This window comes from Apis mellifera, linkage group LG4, assembly GCF_003254395.2.
Source record: "Apis mellifera strain DH4 linkage group LG4, Amel_HAv3.1, whole genome shotgun sequence".
Lineage (NCBI taxonomy): Eukaryota > Metazoa > Arthropoda > Insecta > Hymenoptera > Apidae > Apis > Apis mellifera.
The window spans coordinates 13,268,294-13,291,370 of NC_037641.1; the positions used below are offsets into that span (position 1 = coordinate 13,268,294).

The following is a 23,077-nucleotide window of genomic DNA, read 5'->3' on the forward strand; positions in this document are numbered from 1 at the left end:
CGACGACTCACCGGCGTAGTTACCTTCTCTTCCTGGCCTTCTCCTTCTTGCCTGCCGGCACGCTGATATATAGCGCGCATAAGAGATGTAGTCAGATCACGGTCCCCTTCATGACGCTGCTTCTACACCGGCGAACACGTTCTTTCCTACGATAAATCCTCGCGGAATGTAAAACCTCCGGCGCACAACGGAGCGCCTCCACCGACAGCTCCCCCCTCCCTCCTTCATTTCGCCTATTCGACCTCGTGAGAAATCGTCCAAACTTTCTCTCCCTTTTTTCCTCCGTCGCGCGACAGAAAAGGAGGAAGACGAGGAAATCGTCCCTTTTGTCGTGGGAACAATCGTCGCCGATCTCTGGTCCATTATAAACCTCGCCTCCCGGTTTTTAAACCCGGCGGCGGTTGATTAAACCTGCGCGATTCTCTAAACACCGAGTTACTTACCGAGGCGAACGGTAGAAATCCGCCTCGGTAATTAATTTATGCGGCTAGCGTCTCACGATGGTCAACCACGAAGATCGAGCGTATCGATACACCGTTCCACGAAATAATTCTCTCCCCGGCTTTTTCCTCAAATAAACTCTCTCTCTCTGTTCGTTCCCTGGCCGTAATCACCGGCAGCTTCGATTCACCCTCGACGAACCACGAACTTGCCAAATTAACGGAACAGGCAGTCACGTTAATTACGAGCGAAAGCCGCGACGAATCGTATCGGAGACGAGACACCAAGACACGCGCGTATCGATCGGGAATATCACGATTTGAATAAACTCTTTCTCTCTCTCTCTCTCTCTCTGGCGAGGGACGGTTAATTACCTTGGCCGAAAGGAAAGCTTGCCGTCAGTTTCCGATGCATCCTCGAATGGAGGGCGAAACTCGTGCGCAAACTCGATAATATACGCTCAATTTCACCGAGGCGAAACACACGTTTTTGCCCTATTCGGGTCATCGTTCGCGCTTTGCCCTATCGTACGATCGAGGCCATCGCGTTCCACTCGCGCTAATTGGTGCGATCAACTTTCCGCCGCTCGATCGGCAATTTAATTAGCTCGCGCACGAAAACCACGTCCGACCACGACCACGACCACGACCACGATCGCAGCGACCACGACCGCGACGTAACTGCGCGTTACGTTTCAATCCGAATCCCGCGATCGAATCGGCGCGAGAAGGTGGAAGAAGGTGGTGGCGGTGGTGCGTGAACGAGCAGGCGCAACCGCGACGAGCTCGTAGATAGGGCTATGGACGGGCGACACGCGACGGGCGAGAGGTCATTCGTATAAATCGATTGACAGTCGGGAGACACGCGCGGGACTGCGAGGGCCGCATGACGAAGCATCGCGTCTCGAGTGTCGCTTGCTCGTCGATGCTTTTCATCGCGGCGATCGGCGAGATACGCGCGGTGAATAACGATCGACGGGATGGATAGACCGACGAAGCGAGCGTCGTTTGACGAATCGGTTACGAGCTGGTTCCTTTATTTCGGTCGTAAAGAGGCGCGCGATTCCAATTGCACGTCGTTCGAATTATTCCATCGAAATTCCTCGACTCGAGAATCATCGCGCGAAAATCGACCAACTATCGCGCTTCCACCTTTCCTCGGCCACGTTCCACGATCCGGCTTGGCGTGTCCGCAAGGTCGGGCCGTGCGGCGAATTTATTCGACCGGAAACGCCTCCTCTTCCTACTTGTTGGGCCGAGGAGGGAACGAGCCGGCGAAACGCCAACTCGTGCGAATTCGAGTCGAAACACGCAACGCTCACCGCGGAGAAAGGAACGAAACAACACACACGCGCGCGCGCGGCGAACCCGATCGAGTTCTCTCGATCTCTCGTCGTTTCAGCGGTATCGTTCCACGATCCGGCACCGTAGGCGGTACACGTACACGTACAACTTCTCTCCACCGTCTCCGGTGGATCCGCGTCCACCACGACGAGGTGCAACGCACCTGTTCGAGCATGCGATCCTTCCTCCGCTTCCCTCCCGCTTCTCTCGAGCATCTGGACTCGATCATCACCCTTCCTCCCCTCTACGCCGCCCTCGATTAATTCGTATAACTCGGTCGCTCGAGATTCTCCCCGAACCAATTATTTATCGCTGGCTACCGAACACATCGTCGTATCGCGGTGAAATTTGAGCGCGCAATTTTTCCTTTCCGCCCTTTTTCCTCCGTTCCTCGCGAGGAATAACCGAGAAAAGGAGTCGGCCTCGTTGACAGGAATATCGCCTCGAAAGACTTATACCCTCCTAATTATAGGAAGAGCAGAGCTTGAACGAAAGATATAATGTCACACAAGGGTAGTCGACAAAGGGTTCGCGTCATCCGAAATGCCTCTTCGTCGATTCCGCGCGGCCGATCCAAATTGAAGAAGAAACGATCGAAAGTATCTTCGTAGAGAGAATCGTCGATTTATAAAGAAAGGTGGGACGAAATCGACAACGTTTACGACGGAAGAGGAAAAATGTGGAGCGATCGAGGGGGGACTGGAAGAGGTTTATTTTCCGTTTGGCAGGCGCGACGGGGGAACGGTGGACGGTTGGCGGCGTGAAAATCGCAAAACGATCCAAGTGGCGAAGAAAGAGCGTGTCCGCGATCGCGGCGAAGAGCGGGCGAGGCGGCGGTCGGGCAACGGACCGCGTACACACCAAGGCCGTGAGTAATAGTAATAGCTTTTAAATTGTCCCTCGCTTTAATGGCAAATAATATCCGCGCTGTTTCGCCATCCCTTTTTTCCCGCTCGCTCGCTCGCTCGCTCGCTCGCCACGCCGCGGAGTTCAGGGACGTTGTCCTCGGTTCGGATCGACCGCTTCGCGTCCATCTCCTCCGAACGGACCGTTCGTTGCCATAAACGCGGCGAGATTCGAGCGGCGAACGCTCACGCTGTTTTTGCGAATTTCGCGCAACTCTTATCCCGCTCCAACTCGCCTCGCCGCAAAAACCCCTTAACGCGTCGCTCTTTCGCTCCCTGCTTCCACTCTTATAAATAACCGCCTTCCTCCATCCGCCCCGAAATTTCTTTGCCTCCAAACTTTTCGCCGATCGATAATATCGCCGCCCCTAATCGCCCTCCGAACGACCCCCGTCCCAAAAATTAAAAATCCCAGTCTCGATCCCAGTTTGCCGGATTGAACAACGGAGGCGGAATAAATTCCTCGGGATGTTCGGGTCCCGGCTAATGAGAAATAGACGGCGTACAGAGAGTCGTGAGTGGTGTACGTATCTGCCGCCGCAACTCGCGGTAGGATTCGTCTCATGCGAGGCGAACATTAGCTAGTGTCCCGAGGAGAATGTCGCGGAGAGGCGAGCGCTCGTTTCTTGCGCCAACGTTGCGCCCGCGGCCTCGCGTAAATATCTTCTTGCGCGCATCACCGCCACCAACTTATTCCCCCCGATGCGGAAACTTTCGCGCCGTTTTACACATCGCTCCCCATTAGCCTCCGAAAAATCGTCCGGAATCGACGACGATTCCTTTCTCGAGAAGAGAGATGTAGAGAGAAGAGGTGTAGGAAGTCGGAAGGAGGAAGGATAAGAAGGACTGTCCCGCGGCGAACGACGCTGAAATACGAGCTCGACTCGCCGAAAGCGGAGCTAGCGACCGGTTCGCGGCGGCCCCCTTCTTAACGACTCGTAATCACGAAACGCTCGTGTCTCTCGTGACGCGCCAACACCACCGCGAAATTTTCGAAGGAGGTGGAGGAGGTGGAGGAAGCGAACAAGTGGCCCTCCTTGCGTAACATCCATCCAAGGGACGCATCCACCCTGTTTCCGCGTCCCGTAACAGCAACTCGATGCACGCATTCGAGGCACGATTCAAGTTGGCTCTAGAGAGAGAGCTCGCTAATCGTTCCACCTTCGTTTATGAATACAGGATTATTTTCGAGCAGCCCTTTAGGTAGATCGGAAGAGACGAGCGTGGTACAAAAAACAGCCCCGTCAGCCTCATCTTCCCTCGCCCTATTATTCCATAGCCGATTCTCTTTCGAGTCCGCCTTTGATCCGCCTAGAAATCCCATCGATTTCGATTTCTTTTCTTTCCTTTTCATCTTTCCTTCTTTTTTTCTTTCTCATATCCAAGGATATGGATAATTAATTCGCGGGAAAATCGGGGTGCGCGACGATATCTCGGCGGGCGAAGGAAAAATTTACGGACGGATTTACGAGGGCGATCGGAACGAGGTCGGGTCAGTGGAGGAAGGATCGAACGGCGGGTGTTTTTGCGGTCGAAAACGAGTATGCGGAGGGAGCAAGAAAATACGTCAAGGCCGCCTCGCGTGGTCGTCGCCTTTAGCGTCAAACTTCTTCGGTAAATGTTGTCCGTTCCGCTGTGCCCTCTAGAACGCGAGAGGATACTTACGGGAACGGTAAAAACCGAGAATTCTCTTTTTTACCGGTATCCTTAATGATCTCTGCGCGTTTTCCATTACCAGTGCGGTGTGCGCTCGCTTCGCCCGCATTCTTGCCTCGTTTTCGAAGAAAAAGAGAGAGAGAGGGAGAGAAAGAAGGATCCGGTCGAAATCGAACAACGAACCGGAAACCGTACCACCACCACCACTCTTGCGCATCGAATATCGAATATGATCTATCGTCGAGACGCTCTCCTCTTCGTTCTCCTCGACTCGACTCCACTCCACTCCACTCCACTCCACTCCACTCCATTCCATTCGACTCGACTCGACTCGACTCGGCTCCGCTCGGAATTCGCGCGCTCGATACAGACTCCGTCCGCGACATCCACGCTCGTCGACTTTCATGAGATCACCGATATACCACACCGTGACTTTTAATCGTATCGAGAGATACTTTCTTCCCGCGGAATGCGCCTGTATCCTCTCGGAACATCGGATCCAAGGTCCCCCTCAGAAGCAAGAAAAATCCCCCTCGGTTTTTCTCCACCATCCCGATCATCGAATTCAAACCTGTTTTGGTCCGCGACTGTTTAATTATTCGTCTATCGCCGATTCACGAGGCTCGAATACGGCTAGCCACGGCAAATAAACAACGGGACGAGACGCGTGACCGTAACGCTAAAAATCTACGGCCAAAAATCTACACTCGGGATACTCTCGGCTACAAATCGTTTCGCTGTTCTCCTTGATTAATTGCCTGCGATCCGCTAGGGTGTCGACTAGACGGTACGTGCGAACCAGCCGAGAGATGGGTACACAGCCCGTTTGATAGAAAACCTGTTCCCCGCGACACGACCGTCCCTCCCTCCATCCCTCTCTCTCTCCCCCTCTCTCCCTCCTGCTTTCGCTCGACTCGCTCGGTCTTGGCGATTCGCACGAAATCAACGTATCGAAGGGAGCGTATCATCGGCATATACGAATATACGAGACGAATGCGAAATTCTCACGGGAGAAACTCAAAGGAGAGGGGAAGGGGAAGAGAAAAAGGTTTGGACCCGTTCGAATCGCGGGGAGAAACGACGACCGAGAAAGAGAGGAAGGAAAAGATGGGCGCAGCCTTCTCCGAGGTGGCTGCCTCCAACCTCTCTCTCTCCTCTCTCGGCAGGTTTACGACGAGCCAACGCAAACACGACACTTGGCCGCTAACTGGCCACCTAGCTACCGTTCACTAGCCTTCTTCCTGCTGCTCGGGCTGCCGCCGCCGCCGCCGCCGCCGCCGCTGCTGCTGCTGCTGCTGCTGCCTATCCCCAACCCCGTGTGGAATCCAACCGCACGTTCGCCGTGCCGCCTTGCACTTCCAACGCACGCCGCACCAGTGTCCACCGGTGTGCATCGGTGGAACGAGATCTCTCGCGTTGCTCCACCGCCGACACATCCGGAACCCGCAACTTTTTCGCCGTGTGTAACGATATGTCCAATTTTATTTCCTTCCGGAACGCTTTTAGGTTTGAAAGTGCCTCTTTTCCCGACGATATTTATCGAAATGGGCCGATCGTCCGCCCGGGAATCCAATAGCCGGAGTACAAAGAGTATGAGGCGATGTATTCTCTAGCGGGGAATCGGGAAGCAGTAGTCGCCGTTGCGCGGGTCAGTGTCCGATATCTCATTCTCCTCGCTACATTGCACGTATACTATCCGCTACGTGCGGCTCACCTCTCTGCTCGCTCTCCTTTCCCCGGAATAACCGGGGAGCGTACCGAGTCTGCGCGCAACCAATCGACCGACCAAGAAGGAGGAAAGGAACGAATGAAAGAACGAAAGAAAGGAGAGAAGATGTGTTCCAAACGAAAATTTCCAATCCGATTCTCGAGTGTTTTTCTCACCGAAAGAAAGAAAAAGGTTGGCGGCAAACGTCGTTCGTCTTACCTGGAACAGAAAGAAAAAACGCTGGTTAGGTATCGCCTCGCGAACGTTTCAATTACGGCACGCGATAAATATCGCGTGAAACGAGGCACGCCTCGCGTCAATTCCCTCGGGAAAGCCGTAAATTCGCGGAAAACGCGGTGGCCCGCGTCCCCCCCGCCCCCGGTCTAATCGATGGATAAAACGTTTTCGCGGATAATTCGCTGCACGCGTAATCGGTTTTTGCGGCGGGCAAAAAGCAACGATTTCTAACTCGATCGTAATTATCGATAATAACAGTACACGATTCTTTTTATAATTAGTATCGTAGCTCGGGGCCGTGCACGATATTCGCGGTGAATCGAGAATAACGATAATTATCCATACCTTTCCAACTTGCCTTCCACTCTTCTCTCGTGCATCCTACCTGCATCTCATCGCTGTTTATATTAAATCATCGAACAAATTACGTGAATTGACGTGAGGATTTTTTTAAAATTCGTTCAAATACTTCTCGCGGGACGCGATTCGATTAACGAAGAGGGGAGGAGAGGAGAGGAAAGAGAGAGGTGCGAACCAGTGGCAGCGCGACTCGTACAAAGGGAAAGAAAAGGTGGGCCGTTATCGGCCCTCGATAACCTGCCTAAACGATTCTCGAGTTAGCGTGTTGTCGAAGCGTGAAAGAGATAGCGCGATTCTCCGCGTGTGGTCCCCCGGGCTGGCGGCGGGCCGAAGAGGGACGGCGAGGAAGAGGAAGGGGACACGCGAACGAGACGAGGAATGGGAGGAAGGAGGAAGAGGAGGAGAAGGAGGAAAGGATCCTCTCGCGACCCTGCTGCCCTCCCGTTCAACATTATTACGCGTTTAACCAATTTCCTTGTCTCGTAAAGCGGAGAAAAGACAGCGTGGTGGCACCCCGACGCGCGCGCCTCCTCCTCGTATTCGGTCGATTCGAGGTCGATCGCTTCATCGAGAAATCGAGGAAAAACGGGGGAACGACGAGGAGAGATTAAAGCGTCCGAGATGAGATCTCGCGATAATCTCATTGTCGCGTTCGACCGTTACAACGTCATTAAGGATAGCGGCGGAAAGCAAATATGAGACCGCGCGTCTCACGTTTCGCGCAACCTTGCCCGACGACAAGCTCTTCTTTCCTCTCGCGTCCTCTCGCTTCTCTCGGCGGCCATTCAACACCGCCACCGACTCTTCTCGCCGCCAAATTTATTAACGATCTCGCCTCCAATCGGACGGAATCGAGAATCGAACCAACTTCATTCCCTCGTCTCGCGAACGAAACGAAGATTAAGATCCGCGATCGTCTTTCCTCTATCTACACTCCCGTCGACGATTAATTAAAATTTTACGATCCCTCTCGACAACGATTTTGCTTTCAGAATTCTTCAGAGGAGGAGGAGGAGAATACTTCGAAATGCTTTCGAGTCGAGAGGACTCTGCCCAATAAAAAATGGGAAAACTGGTTTTCGTGCGCGATTCACATTCGCCTCGAACTTTTCGTTTACAGGTCTCAGGATTTGTCGCGAGAGGAAGGATCGTGGGGAGCGCGCGAATGGTTGACCCCTTGGACGATCCTCTTTACCGATTCGCACCGTGATTCGAAACGATCGGCGGAGAAATGCGGCGGCCGCCGTTTACGGCTACGAACAGCCGTAGAGGAACGCGAGAGCGTGGTGTTCCGCGATTACGGAAATGCTTTGTATTTTATATACGTTTGCACCAGGAATCCAGCAATCGCGTTCTAGAGAACCAATTACTCGTAACGGTATTACGCGAACTCGGCATTCGATCGATTCGGATCGATTCGCGCTGCAAACTCCGAAAAATCAAAAACCAAAAATCATTCGTCTTTCGAGAAATATATATATTCTAATTCCTATATATTCTTTTGCCGACACGGAAGAATTAAGAAAAAAAGAAAGAAAGAAAGAAAGAAAAACGTAATGGCGGCGAAGGATGGTGGTGAAGGAACGATTCGAAAGGTTGGGCGCTGCGCGCGCGCTTTTTATTTGGCCGAGAGGCGTAGCCCGCAGTCTCGCGTTCTTGTTTTGCGCGACCGCTCGCCCACTTTGGGGCATTATAAGTTTTCCGTGGCCATCGAGAGCTCGCCTCGGTAATTTGAAAGGAATAATTGTAGGTCGCAAAAAAATACGAGCGTTCGACGGACGAAAGGAGGGAAGAGGGGGGCGGCGAGCGAGGCAACGATACCGAGCGCGTTTGCCGGCGTGTCATTGTTCGTCGCCCTCGGCTAGATCCCGAATAATTCCCTCAGAGTGTATTATATATATATATATATATATCTCCTCCCTCCGTCACTCTTACTGTACCACCGTTAAATCCTCGATTTCGCGTATTCGAGTTCTTTCGATGAGCATCGATATCGAGAGAGATATCCGACGATTGGAGGCAAGGGCGGCGGATGCACGGTAGCGAAACGGGCTGTCCGTTTCGATGAAATACGCGTCTATGCACGGAACATTGTGGTGGTAGAAGAAATAAAATCGTTGAAAGTCGCTGCGAGCTACGACGACAGCTTCTCGATCATCCGCGAACGCGAGCAAGTTCCGCGCATATGCTTGTCGGGATTCCTTTAGATATTTATCGGCTTTAAATGTGGACAAGAGAGGATGAAGAAATGTGGACCGCTGTCGCTTTCGCGACCAGCTCGCGAATCCAAACGGATCGAAACGAACTAAAGGACGAGCATATATATATAGAGAGAGAGGAGGAGGAGGGACACTTCCTCCGCTTACGCTACCGGGAGCAGAGGAGAAGGGGGAGAGAAACGGTGGGAATCGGGTCAAATCGTTCCTTTTGATCTACCGCGCGGTCGCTTTCCCCGGCTGCTGCTCGTACGACGATACGAAAATTTGCCGGCACACGACAAAAGGGAGGGAGGGGGCGAAGATAGAGCGCATCCGGTTCGCCTTTTGGCTCCTTTGCCCGAGAAGGAGAGGAGTTGGAAGGGAGAGCGAGACGGTTGGCCGCGAAATACGAGTTTAAAAGGACGGTAGACAAATGAGCGGTCCGTTCTACATAGATGCCTCGGAGGAGATTGGATCGAGTTTCTCGAGTCGTGAGAGAAAAGAGTAGCGACTAGAGAGGAAGAGTTCTCGCCGCCACCCTTCGGCCGGCCGAGGCCGTGGCCGCGAAAGACGGCCGAGCGAAGGGAAGGGGGAAGAAAACGGGCCTATTATGGGCGAGAGTGATAAATCGACGGGCAAGGCCGTCGGGAATCTCGATAAGCTCTATCCTTCTCTCGCTTTTCCACGCCGCCCTCTTCGTCTTCCTCGACTATCGGCCATCGAAACTCCGTCCATCTCCATACGCCTCGATCCGTTTCTTTCCACCGATTTTTTCCACCCAACCAAGGACGTTCCATCCGCGATCCCGGATGTCGAAACTGGAGCGTACGGATTCGCTTCAACAAGTAGAATCGTCGTAACGGACTCCTCGAGAGAAGAAGGAGTTTATATACATGTATATGTAGAAACGGGAAAGGTGACGAGATAAGAACTCGCGAACGGTCCCGGAATCCGCGTCGTGGGTCACGGTACGCGAGTAACTCGTGTAACTCGAAACGACAAACCCGGAGCTAACCTCTCTTTCTCTCTCTCTCTCTGTCTCCGTTTGCCACCAAATGTGCCGTTACGCCGCGCGAAGAGCAAGGGGCAGAAGCAACCACCGCCAACGACAACCGCGCCGATGCCAAACGTATTGCCCGGCTTCGCTCGATTACTTACGATTGCCTCGCGCCTACGAGGGATACGAGCAGCGCCCCGGATCGTTGCGGCAACGCGAAAACCGCGGTGAAATCGCGTGGAAGGCAGGATGGAACGAGGAAGGTAAGGAAACCAGGAGGCTCGGATCGTGGAATAATAGAGAGAGAGAGAGGGAGGGAGAGAGAGGACAAAGAGAAGAAAGCGAGAGGAGTTACAAACAAATACACGAGGAGATACACGAGGGGAGCAAGGGAATCTCCCTCCTTTCGAGTATCTCTCTAACCTTTGCGACGCTCGAGTTCCCGGGTGAATGCAAATGAGACAACCGGGATACCGGTTAACCACCGCTGCCACCGGAGAAGACGTTCGTATCTATCCTTCGCTTCTTCCAACGGATCGATGACGTTTCCACGCGCTCCTCCTCCTCTTCCTCTTCCTCCCAACGATCGTCGATGAGGTAGATGGACAAAATAATCTTTGGAATCGGAGAGATTCGTTTTTTTGGAAGGAAGGAGGGGAGAAGGATGAAAATTCGAAGGTCGAAACGTGGAAAAACGGGTCTGGTACGATTCGCACGGGTGGAATTGACGCGATGAAAAAAAAAGAAAGAAAAAAGGAATGGAGGAAGCAGCGAACGTAGCGAGCGAAAAGCTTCCAACCATCGGCCACCGTCCATCGTCCTCGGCAACTTTATGGCTCATGAATGAAACATGGGCTTAACCGTATATTCGCGAGGCTACGTGTTGCAAACGGTGGCTTAATGTATGCCGCGATCGCGAAAAATGGCGAACCGATAAATGGAATTAAGGCGGGGAATCGTGTCGTAGTCTTTGTGCGCTCCTCCTCGGTACCGCGGATAAAGGGTTGGACGAGCGAAAGAAACGCTCGTCGTTCGAACGAATCGATTTCCCGAGTTCCGGAGTTCCCCAGTCGAGTACCATCTATTTAAAAAAAAAGAAAAGAAGAAAGGAAGGAAGGAAGAAACAAGAGAAAGAAAAAGAAGTAGGGGAGGGGAGGAAATATCACGACGAAATCGAGCAAAGGGTTAAGTAGGATATGCACGATGCGACCTTTGGTCTACCTCGGAAGCGAATGTCCTCGAGTGTCGTAAAGAACGCGGCCGCAACCCTCTCTGCTCGGCCCATTTAACCGTTTAATGGCGGGTCAAGCGGCAATAACGCCGCCAAATAATCATAAAAATGAGGTTGGTAGCCACACCGAACCCCCTGCCGCGTTCGTAGCACCGCGTTAACGTCCTCCACACGCCGGCGACGTATCTTACACGAACGTATCCTTACACGTTCGAGGCGAACGTTTAAGTCCGACTATTATATACCAACGATACAATCACCACCACCACCACTACTATTACCACCACTACTACTATTACCGCGATCATCACCGCGATGATGCACGCGCTTCTTCCTCTCGATTCTAAATTATCGTCGCGCGGCGCGATCGAGGGGACGCAAAAGGAGGAGCGAAGCCGCGACGGTGGCACGCGGTGGTGGGCCAAGAAAATCACGCTCGACCCTGGACCCTGACCCCTTCGAACCGAGCAGGTAGCAGAATTGTTAAAGATCACCTTCTTGCTCCTTGCTTCAACCACCCGTTATCGTTCTTCGACGCGATACGACGCCACGCGAAATCGAACGACGACGCGTGCGCGTGAGAACGAGGAAAGAGGGGAGGACTCCTCGAAACGCGAAAACCGTAATAATAAGCGGTTCTCGCCGTTCTCGATCGATGTCTCGTTCCGACGTGATACGCGTCCGGATGGCGCGCAACGTGTAATAACGAAGGAAGAGCTACGAGTGTATATCGTCGAGAGGGAGAAAGGAAGAAGAAAGGAAGGGAGAGCCGTGTGTTCTATCCTGAGGGCTCTACCCGATTGCGCAACGGTGCAATCCGTATCGCGGTATCTGTTCACCCGATTGCCTCGATTTAATAAGCATATCGCGAAACTCTATGATTACGAAAGATCGCGAAAGCGTCCGGCGCCGTGCACGGATCATCTTTATTTCCAATTGGATCCACGGTGGTGGATCGGAAGGCCTCTCTCTCTCTCTTAATTGACGGAATGCCGACGGGGGAAGAAGAGGTGGGTGGGTGGGACCGGGGAGGGACCGGCCCGCATGGGAATTATTTTTAATAAGGATCCTCGTTCGCCTCCCCTCCCCTTCCTCCCGTCCCTTGCTTTATCTTTCGCGCGGACGAAAATCGAACCCGCCCGTACGTACGTTCGCTCGATGAGTCATTTATTTCCCTTTTATTTTTGCTTTTTTTTTTCTTTCGAAAGATCAAGATGAACTCGGCCCCTCGATGTACGGAATTCGATTCGAGGAGAAATTCGGAAACGTCGCCAAACCTTCTCCCCTTCGTTACCGAACGATAAGAGATCGTTCGTTTCGAGCAAAGGGGGTAGCTGTATATAATCATAATTTATGCCATAATTACATTTATGACCCACTTTATCCTCGTAAATTGTCCACCAAGATCGAGACCCTCGGTTATTACACGCCGCCTCGGATACCATCGCCGATCGCCTTTTTCCTCCCTGCCTATTCCCCGTCGTCGTCGTCTTTTCCATCGTTCGATCTTATTAAGATCTACCGATCGGTAGGAAGCGAGCGAGAACGCACGGTGATAATCCGAATGCGAGGGAAAAAAAGATTGTATTTTTCTCTCGGAATCGATCGAATCGTTCGGGGAAAAGTAATATTCTTGCGAAAATTACTTTTTGCCTCGTACGACGGATGGGGATTAATCATCGTATCCGATGATTAAGAGGGCGGAGAGAGAGAGAGAGAGAGAGAGAGGAAGGAAGCGAGAAACTGTCGCAAATTTCTTGTAAAACGGAGCAAGAGCGAAGAGGTGACGGATGGTGGATTCGGGGACGGGGCAAAGAGATTGGGCGAAATAAAGCGGTACACCGACATCCGGTGGAGAGATGGGGGGGAACGGAAATCGGTGTTGTTGATGCGAGAGTGATGGTGAAAGAGCGGAGTAGGGGGAGGGAGCGGGAGGAGGCAAGAAGGAGAATTCGTCGATCTTGCCGGAAACGGTGGGGGCTGCTCGTTTTCGTGGAGGGCAAAAGCGGAGGTAGGAGTGGACGCATTCCTGCCGCGATGAGACGCGGTGCCATTGGCTCCTGGGACGCGGAGCATCACACCGGTTGGCCGCCTTAATAATATAGTACGGCAGCCCAGCCAGCACCGACGACTACCACACACTGCCTACCTACCTACCTACCTACCTACCTACCTACCTACCTACCTACCTCTACCTACCTACCTCCTGCGTTCCTCGACTTACCTACAGGAGGTTGTTGCCGCATCGTTGTTGTTGTAGTACTCGTACCTATCGGCTAACCGCTCGTTACCTTGCCCCCACGAACGGCGTTGGCCTTGCGCAAAGTATCCCGCCACTTCCTCCACTTGCGACGTTTCCTCGTCCACGGAATCGTCGCGCTCGCGTCTTCACTCCTCCCGTCGAACGTCCAACGTCTCTATTCGCTTCCAAATTTCCGAGTTCGAATTCGATCGAGACGGATTCTAGATTTTTTTGAACTCTACAGAGAGAGATTGGGCGAGAGAGAGAGGAAGAGAGAAGAGGGGGGAAAAAGAAAAAAAGGAAAAGAAGAGAAAAAGAAGAAAAAAACGGGAGGGAACGAACGCATTAGGCATTTCTCGCCTCTAGACACCGGAGCGGCGAGGAACGAATTCGGCCAAATTTCACAGTCCGACTTATGATTAGTCGATACGCAACCTATCATTACGCGTATTACCATCGCTAGCACGTTTGATCGAAAGCTTCCGACACCCGACCACTACTGGTACGACCGACAGATACGTTCCTCGGTTGGATCCACGGCATACGTAATATGCGAGCGTCGTTAAAGTATAATTTTATACTCCGTTTCCTCCGACAGAATCCACATTTTTCATCCTTCCGTATCGAACGCGGCCCGCGATCGATTATTGCATTTTCTCGCGAAAACCTATAAACTCGAGATCGAGCGTCCATCAAACGAGATTCTTTCCCTCTCGCCGATAATCGACGCCTCTTCCCTTCTTCCCCCTTCCCAACGGGGATGTAGAGAGAGAGAGAAAAGAAAAAACACGGCCGATCATTACCGTTCCCCGCGCGCCTCGGATCATTCGATTTGGTGGCACGCGTGAAAAAATTGCGCGCGTAACCACAACCCGCTTATGTTCGTTGCGGCTTGTTCCTTCGTGGATCGTATCGTATTATTCCCGCATCTATTTCGCGTCGAATATCACGCCACGCATTTGTCTCCTGGCTCACCTACTTATCCGCCACTTGATTACTCAACCGACCGCTTTCCAGGAAGAAAAATCACCCTAGCTTTCGCAACGAAAAGGAAGGATTTAGAAAAACTCGTAATCTTCGATGACATCGCGCCGCGTTTCGATCGACGAGGGACGAAAACATTCGCTAATCTACCTAATCCAAGCCGTAAAAGCAGGTGTTCGATAGATGTTCGGTTCGTTTCGAGCGCGATCGAGGAATCGGAGTTGTGGGAAATAACAAAGTTTGCCGATGAAACGTAAATGCCGCGAAATCCACGCCCAATGATAGCTATTGAAGGAGAGAACCGGCCCCCGATTATACCGTCGAATCTGTGGCGTGGAAGGGGGAGGGCGCAGGTACCGTCATTACCATGCGGCATCGGACTCCGATCGATCGTCGACTTTCCAATTAACTCGACGTAGCTGCGTCGACTATCATCATCGGTGAATACGCGCGCGAACGGAAGAAGGGAAAAAGGTGTGGCAGGATCGGATCGGATCGGTTGGAGAACGTTGTCGATGCGACGTGGTAGTGACACGAAACGACTCGAAAACGCACGTATCTTTGCGCGATTGCCTATTATTATCGCGCCACGTACGAGGTGGATCAGCGCAGAAGGCCCCTCCCCGGATCCCCCTTTTACGCGCGTATATATACACACACCCCTATCATCCGGAGCATCATCATCGGCCGCTCGCTCGTAGTACGCTACCAGAGAGGGGCCCGCGGGAGTGATTTTTGCGTGGGCAACGGCCGTTCCAATAAAATTCGAACGCCAGACAATTTTCGATTACGCGTGATCTCATTAACTTGCCCCGTAGACGTCGGCCTTCCCTCCTCCTCCTCCTCCTCCTCCTTCCTTTTCGACGTCGTCGTCGTCTTCTTCTTCTTCTTCTCCTTCTCCTTCTCCTTCTCCTTCTCCTCACCCCGCCCACCTCTTTGCCGCTCCGTTGCTCTTTTTTTCCCTTCCACGGCCGCACCTCCACGGATTTCAGCTTCACTGACGCGGCCCGCACGTTCGAGGTCGCGGGACGATCATTATTTTAAATTCGCTCCAAATATTGCTACAAAAAGCGTATTGCATGCGTGTTGTTGCGGTGGTCGATCGAAACGAGGAAAGAAGAAGAAGAAGACGAAGGAGGGAAGAAGAGAAGAAGGGCCACACGGAGAGAAACACCCGGCACCACGTAAAATCGCGGTATCGCAGCCTATCGCGGACTTTGACCAAACGGGGAAGGGAGAGAGAGGAAAAAGAGAGAGAGGGGGGAGGGACGAGTAAGATGTAAATGCGAAAGAGGATCGACAAGCGCGTCGAGATGGAGAGGAGAAGCGAGAAAACGAGGGAAGCTGGAGATGGCGGCAGTAAGCGGGAGGTGGCTTAAAAATGAAGTAATATGGTAAAAATATGGCGGGCAATTTTGAAGAGAGACGGAGCTAAGCCTGTTATACCCAGCGCTGGGTACACACAGAGGGGGGTGCGTTTGTGTGCGGCCACGTAATGTCGGTAGGCCAACAACTCGGTAGATACGCCTCACTCGATCCGGCAGCGTAAAGATGGTCGTCCAAGATAGCGTAAAGTTAATAACGAACGGATGGATAGACGCGGACGCGCCGCTCCGAGGATCTTCGCGGCAGGACGATCAAAACCGCGCGCGTTTTTCATCCTCTCTTTTTTATTTTTCTTTATTTATTCATTCCTCCCCGCCCTCCCCCTCCTTTTTTTTTTTTCTTTCCCGTTCGTCCCGACTCGACCGCGTAAATATGAAATCCCGCGAGCGTGTAGAATCACGATCCACCGCGGCGATGGATACCACCACCACACCGCGGGACGTGTACGAGATGATCTCGCCGACGCAATGGCATCTCGATCCCGGAGGGATTACGGAGGGGGTGGGAGTAAAACCGAACGAGCCGTGTTTTAATAACGAAACGCCGCCGTTTTTTCCACCTCGTTTCGCCTTCGATAAAAATCTGTAATCTAACGCGATCGTATCGAGCGCGAAACACAGAGCGCCATCTTCTCTTCTTCCCAGAGATTAATAATAATTAATGCATCGCGCCGCGTAAAAGTAGCCGCGATACACGGAGATTTCAACCGATCGTTGCCACAACATTCTTCCACGAGATTTCTCGTTTCGTTATCGTGGTTACGGTTCTCGTAGGCAAGGAAGCGCGTAATTCCCGATCGACCAATTAGGATTGCGCTTCGCTCCCGACTCGATTACTCTTCTGCTTGTCATATCGGACGGAAGATCGGATTCTGCGGCTCAACACGCAACGATCGAACAGGATCGGAACAGGAGGAAGGGGGGGAGGATGCAACCCCCGTCGAGAACATCGGCGAAGCGTTGCGACTCTGGCCATTTCGATAGAACGCGCGTATCTACTTGGCGTTCGCGATCTACGCAACCGGAACGCTTGCTCGATTTAAAGTCGCCGACTCGACCAATCTCCCGTCGTGGACTAAGCTGACGAGGCATCGTCCCCTTACGAGCGGATTACGGAAAGAAAAGAAGCTTTTCTCGCGCGGCGTGCAATAATCGTGGATCGGCGAGAAGAAGTGAAAAGAGATCGCGATAAATTGCCGTTTTTACGTGCCCCTTGACCCTCGACGAGCGCCACGATTTCACGAACGGCTGCAACGACGACGCGAACCGTGTCCTTGGCCGATGACTGGGCGCATAGTTTCGCGTTTCCCATTGGCACACGCGCGCCACGCGTCTTCGTCGCGCCTTCCTTCCTTCCTTCCTTCCTTCCTATCGTTCCCCTCCGACTACAACTCGGATTCATATTGGATTCATACGGTTCCCGATCGTGGCGAATGGCCGGGAATAAAGCGAGACGCGTGACGAACAAATTGCGCGCGAGCCGCAAGGGAGGGATTTATAATTCGACGGCGAAAAACTTGGCGACGGATTAATAAATACGGGGACTCGCGATAAAAGGAGCTCGACGAACGTTTCTATTTTATGTAATACAGGCACGATCGATCAACGACGCCCGAGATTGATCGAGAATGGTTGCGCGCAGGTGTTAAGACATACGCTCGCCAGACGCGTGAAAGGATTGGTCTACATTCCTGCGCCGCCGATTGTGCTCACCGGGACATTGTAACAGCGGGAGCGCTTGTCTAACCCGCGATTCTACCGGAGATAGAGCTAGGATAGAGTAGAGGTTCCTTCGGATCTACTACGGAACGCGTGTCACGGATCGAGAATCTTTTCAACGTCTGCTCCATACGCGCCGCGAACACGGATACCTCACCGTTGTCGTTCTCGTTCCTGCCCTAATCGGCCGACGAGAAGGAAGGAAGGGATCGACGAATTACGATCGCCGTAATTTTTACGACTATCGTAAAAGAGATCGTCCTCCCTCCCAATCATTAACGATCCGATCGAGAAGAGTCTCGATTTTTCGTAAAACGCGAATATCATCGGCGAAGATTGGAAGAAAAGTAGATGTTATCCTCTTCGATTCGCACGGATGTTGGGTAGAGCCGGTAGTAGGTAGGTAGGTGGGACTAGTCGCGATCGCGAACAAAACGAACGAATTTCCATTCGTGATTCGCGTGTGGAGGAGAGAATGCGTGCGTCCACGAGTCGTGACGATCGAGCGACGGCTCGAGCGTGAACGAGGGCAATAAAATGAAAGGGGAGTTTGGTTCACGGCCACGGTAGACGCGATAAAAGAGTTTAAAAACGGTACGACGACCTCGGACGTCGACACCGAAAATGGCCCCTTGCGAGTGTTGTGTCTGATCGCCGCTTTACAACCGCAAAGACCGTTCGCCGGATGGATTTGGCGCGCGGACCAACCTTCCCCCCCCCCTCACCCCCCCACCATACAATACCGTACGTGGAAAAATGCAGAAACGGAGCGCGGCGGCCGAGTTGGCGAGAAAACAGAATCACGTTTTCGTTCACGGTACCGAGGTGAGGGACGGGGAGGAGGGATCATCGTTGACCGGGGGGGAGTGGTGGAAAGGGGAGGAGGGAGACGTATACAAGCGCGCGCGCGCGCGCAGAGATTCAATTACGATCGATCGACCGGCTTCGCTCTCGACAAATATCGGTCCGGTGCGAGATAAGGCGGCTCGTTTCGCTCGCTTCCTGGAGCCGAGGGCTATTAGCCTCGGATACGTTTGATTCATCGAACCGCTTTGTCACGGGACGCAACCTGGAGACCTCGACCACGATCTCCTGTTCCCGTCCAAGGGAGATTTCCAAGGGATCCCGCGAGAGTCGTCGAACGAAGTTTCGGATCGATCGATTCGGCGTTAATCGGTTGCCTCGATAGATTCGATTCGAAAAAGGGAAAGGGGATAAGATCGAGCGCGAAATAATAACGGACTCGCAAAAAACCGAAATCACGATCCCGTGGATGGGATCGAATCGGCCCATACCATACCCGTTGATATCGGGAATGACACTCGGAAACGAGTCTATTAGGCGGTCGATAACCACCGAGGCTGCGTTCTTCGAGACGCGCGGCCCGTAGTATCATCGGGCCCCATCGACATTCTTTATCGACGCGATAATAATTTATTACCTCGTCCCTCGTTCCGGTGTTCCATCGATCGTCGAACGGGCCGAAAGAATACTCGAGGATGCTCTCGGCCGTGCGTAGTTACACCTTCGAGGATCGAAACGTTCCCCTTCAACGGCCAGATTCACGTTTTTACATGGAATGCCTTTTTTCCCCGCCCCTCCCCTACCAGGTTACATCTCGTTCTCCAAAAATAATATCTTCTTATCTCGCTTCTCCTTCTCCTTCTTCTTCTTCTCCTTCTTCTTTTTTCCTTTTTTCCCGTCCACGATCGAGACGATACGCGACTACTATTTTATTAAACGAGGAAGAAAAAAAGAGGAGGAGGAGGAGGAGGAGAAGGAGAGCAGGATCGTTATTATTAACGTAACCGAAGGAGTCGCATTAATGATACGTAATATATAAATACAAAAAAGATACGTTTCATCTCGATAATCATCGGCGCATGTTGAAACGGGCGGAGGTCGTCACCGACAGAGGCGGGGAACGCGAGTTAAGCCGAGCGCGCCTCATCTTCGTAAATCGAGTCTTCGACGTCCCTCTTCCAGCCCCATTTCAATATCCCCGGCTTCGTAAAAGCAATCGCTGATTCACGGTGTAACGATCCAGGTGTATGAGATTTGCACCTTGCCGGGCCTCACGCATCGCGCGCCCCGGCGACCGACCCAACGACCGACCGTCGAAAGAAGAATCCTTTCATTTCCGACACGGGGATGTGCAGCCACGGAGATTAAATGCTACCGAAACCGTGGTAAAAGGGTAAAGTAAAAGTAAAACAAAATTCGAGAATAACGATACTCGTTTCGCCTCGAAACGGCTTCTCTCTCGATTTCACCAAAACGTTACGTTTTTTTGTGCGAAAATAAGGGAGAGAAACTTTAACGATTTCCCTTTCAACCAAATTCTTCTACTCCTTACTCTACTTCATTTTCCAAGCGACGAATTACGTCGACACGAATTTTCTCGAAATCGCGCTAAAAATTTCGCACGTAAAAACTTCGATCCACCACGTTTTTCCTTTCCTCTTCGACTCGTTCCCAAGAGGCGGACGGTTCTTCGAACCGTTGAGAAAGAAAAGGAAAAGAAAGAGAGGAAAAAAAGAGAAAAGGAAAAGGCAAAAACTTAACGCGCGCAAACTGATTACGGGAGAAGGAAGATAGGAGGTCCGGTGATGGGCCGTTCGGTGAACCATTCCGAAGATGTCCGAAGGATGGAAGAAATATCAGATTCCTAGTATTACGAGTTTCGCGTAAGCGAGCTTCGAAGCGAGCGGCAATTTCCATTTTCTTGCGGCCGGGTGAGGAGAACGTAAAACGGCACGGAGGAAGATAGGAGGAGAATTTCTTTTCGTCTCTTCCTCGCCGTTTAGCAGTCGACCGCAAAATTAGCTGCGAGCTGTTCCAAACCTGTCCTTGAGCGAGATAAAATAAACGTCCCTTTTTGATGCGGCGACAAGAACGATTAGAGTCGACTCCTCCGCTTCGTTCGATGCTATTCGAGGAAGGGGGAGAGGAGGAGGGGGGCAAGCAAGCGATCGCTCCGTCCACTCTTTTCCGCTTTGGGAATTAACCTCGTACGGTGTTCCACGGCACGTAGAAGGCCTGGATTTCCGATGTAAGCGTTGCGAGCACCGGACCCCTCGAAATCACGCGTCCCAGGCGCTAACGAAGCTGCCCCCGTTCGCACCCTTGGACAGAGCAAGGGAAGGGGAAGTGTGGGCAGTCGGTAAATGTAAATCGATCGAAGCAACGTTCGTTAATTAGTCGTATCCCTCCCCTTTCCTTCTTTCTTCCGCAACCGTCGCTTTATTCCCCCTCCCTGGGAACCGTATCGACGCGTGACCCTTGACACCTCGAATCTTTCGACCTCGAGAAGGATCTTATCGACGAGAAAATGAATATCCTCGAAGTGGATTAAGAAAAGCTACGAAACGAACGTAAAGCGACGGCAAACGAACTTTTCTGAAAACGATAGAATTCCGCCGTGTCTTTCCTTCGGCTTGGATAAACTTGGATAAATATTCGCTATAATGCTCGTTTTTAACGAGTTTACCTACTCGAAACGATCGACGAATCGAACTCGAGAATAATCAATAAATTTGATCATCGCCACCTGAGCAGGAGACAAGGGAGCGTCCGACACGAACACAACGGTCGGGGAAGGTTGGCGATGGTTCGAGACGAACGGTAAAGAAAAACCGTAGGGGAATATTATTAGGATCGGAGCCGGCGTTGGAATCGCGGTAAAAAGCAATTATTCATCGGAAGGAAAGGAAGAATTGGTGGGAGGAGGGAAGCGAGAGCGGTGCGTGTCCGGCGTGTATCGAATAATCAACCGGACGAAAATACTCGGGAACGCACGCACGTTATAGGTACCTTTTACACGCGCCCCCTTTTTTCACCATGCCTCGTAATCGAGTTCTCCCCTTTAACAGGCGCTCACCTAATTAAGTCACCCGCGGGGTACCATGATTTATTCGGATCGTGTAACGAGAAATCTTTTGGGGAGCCGGGAGGGGGGAGAGAGACGGCTCGATATAGCGGGGGGGATATAGCGGGGGATGTAAACTTTTTGGCGGCCGGAGAAAGCCGCGGCGCGTTCGCGGCTTCGCCCGATACCATGTATCTTTTGCCGCGGTACGTAATACATGTATCGTTCTGTGCGGTGCCCTTCGATACCGCTGCTCCCCTCCCCCTCCCCCTCTCCGAATTCGCGCGCGGGGATCAACACCGTTACGTTCCTCTACGCGAAAAGGAACGAGCGAGCGAGCGAGCGAACGAACGAACGCTTTTTATACGCGCATGGAATGTCGGCGCGCCATGAAGAATGCCCTTCCCCATTCCTCCCTCCCCTCCGCCAGGTTATCGATTCGATAAACGTCTCGATGCCTGTAACTCGTATAAGAGATTGGCGTCCAGATGAATCTCCGCTTTATTATTCAAACTTCGGTAAACTTCAAAATTTACGATAAGTAAACGATTAGAAGAGAAAAATGTCGGCCGAAAAGGAACGGAAAAGGAGGAATAAGTCGGAGAATCACGCGTGCACACACTGGAATCGCGTTTATCGGTGAAGATGAATGGATCCGACGAATCTTCTTCTTCCACGATCACCACGAATCTCGAAAAGGAAGGGAAGAACATAACATAAATTACACCGTTCCTTACAAACCTTACGATTAGCCACGCGGTCTATCCACTTTCGATCGAAGACGACGTTGTTCCTGTTAGATGCTCGAAAGAGAGAGAGAAAGAGAGAGGGGGCGGAGGGATTTGGAAACGGGTCCCTTTCTCGGGGCAAGCGTGGAAAATGGGGTGGTGCATAACGCGTGCACGATAACGGCATCGTGGGAAACCTCTGATAATCGGATGATTTAACGCGATAACGCTATACGCTATATGAAAAGAATAAGAAAGAGGCGTACGAATCGTTTCTGACGAAAGAAGAAAATAATCCGGTGGATTGGAAGGCCGTCGGCGACGTGTCTCGAATCCCTCGAATCCGGCCGAATCGATTTCGCAACGGGCACACTTTGGCTTTCTGTATCGCCGTGGTGAACGAATCTCGTGCACGAACGAAATTTCCGCCGAAGGGCAACACGACCGAGAGGAGCTCCGTGCGATGACCGAGCCTCGGTAATTAACTCCCGAACGATCGCGTTAAGGCGTGAAAATATAAACGTCTCTTCCCTTTTGGAACAAACCGAGCACTCTCTGCCCGTACAGCGATCGTAACCTCGAAACGAACGCTCTTTTTTTCTCTCTTTCTCTCTCTCTCTTTCTCCACGGCCAAGATAATCAGCGTGATTCAATCTCGCTCGCGTTTCGACGTTCATCATTCTCGATTCGTCGCGTTTCCGACGTTTCGTAAAATGATGATCGCTCTAAGCGCGATAGATTTTCGATCGGAAAGAAAATAAAAACTGTGGAGAGGATAATATAAACGTCGTCGTCGTCGTCGTCGTCGTCGTCGTTTTTTGCGAACCAACGAATTGCGCCGCGCGATTAGCTCGAAACTGCGTCGCGAGATCAAAAAAAAAAAAGAAAAAAAGAGGAAAAAGGAAAAAAAAAAGCTTGACGAATCGTAATGAAAGGAAGCCTGTTTGCCTCTTGTAGCGGCCACTGCTACAAGCGTTGCAGCCTTGTTACCAATTCGCTCTCCGCATGGACTCCGATGGACGAACCTTTGGTTCGTTAGTCGCGAAAAAAAAAGAGGAAAAAAAACTCCTCTCGA

General features: G+C 52.0%; 1 protein-coding gene across 4 annotated transcripts in view; it reads right to left on the reverse strand.

The window, feature by feature from the left end:
* LOC408767 (protein dachsous) overlaps window positions 1–23,077 on the reverse strand; it is a 175,239-nt gene that overhangs the window by 59,546 nt on the left and 92,616 nt on the right. Inside the window, exon 1 of one of the 4 annotated variants that reach the window (XM_026440140.1) lies at window positions 5,569–6,207. The exons of 1 other annotated variant lie outside the window; for it this stretch is intronic. Coding sequence is in view for 1 of the 3 variants with exons in the window: in XM_026440138.1 (XP_026295923.1) it covers window positions 12–80 (69 nt within the window). In the remaining 2 variants the exon portion in view is untranslated. Of the gene's footprint in view, window positions 1–11; window positions 796–815; window positions 5,527–5,568; window positions 6,208–23,077 lie in introns of those variants that run through there. 2 more of the 4 variants (XM_026440139.1, XM_026440138.1) reach the window with 2 other exon arrangements.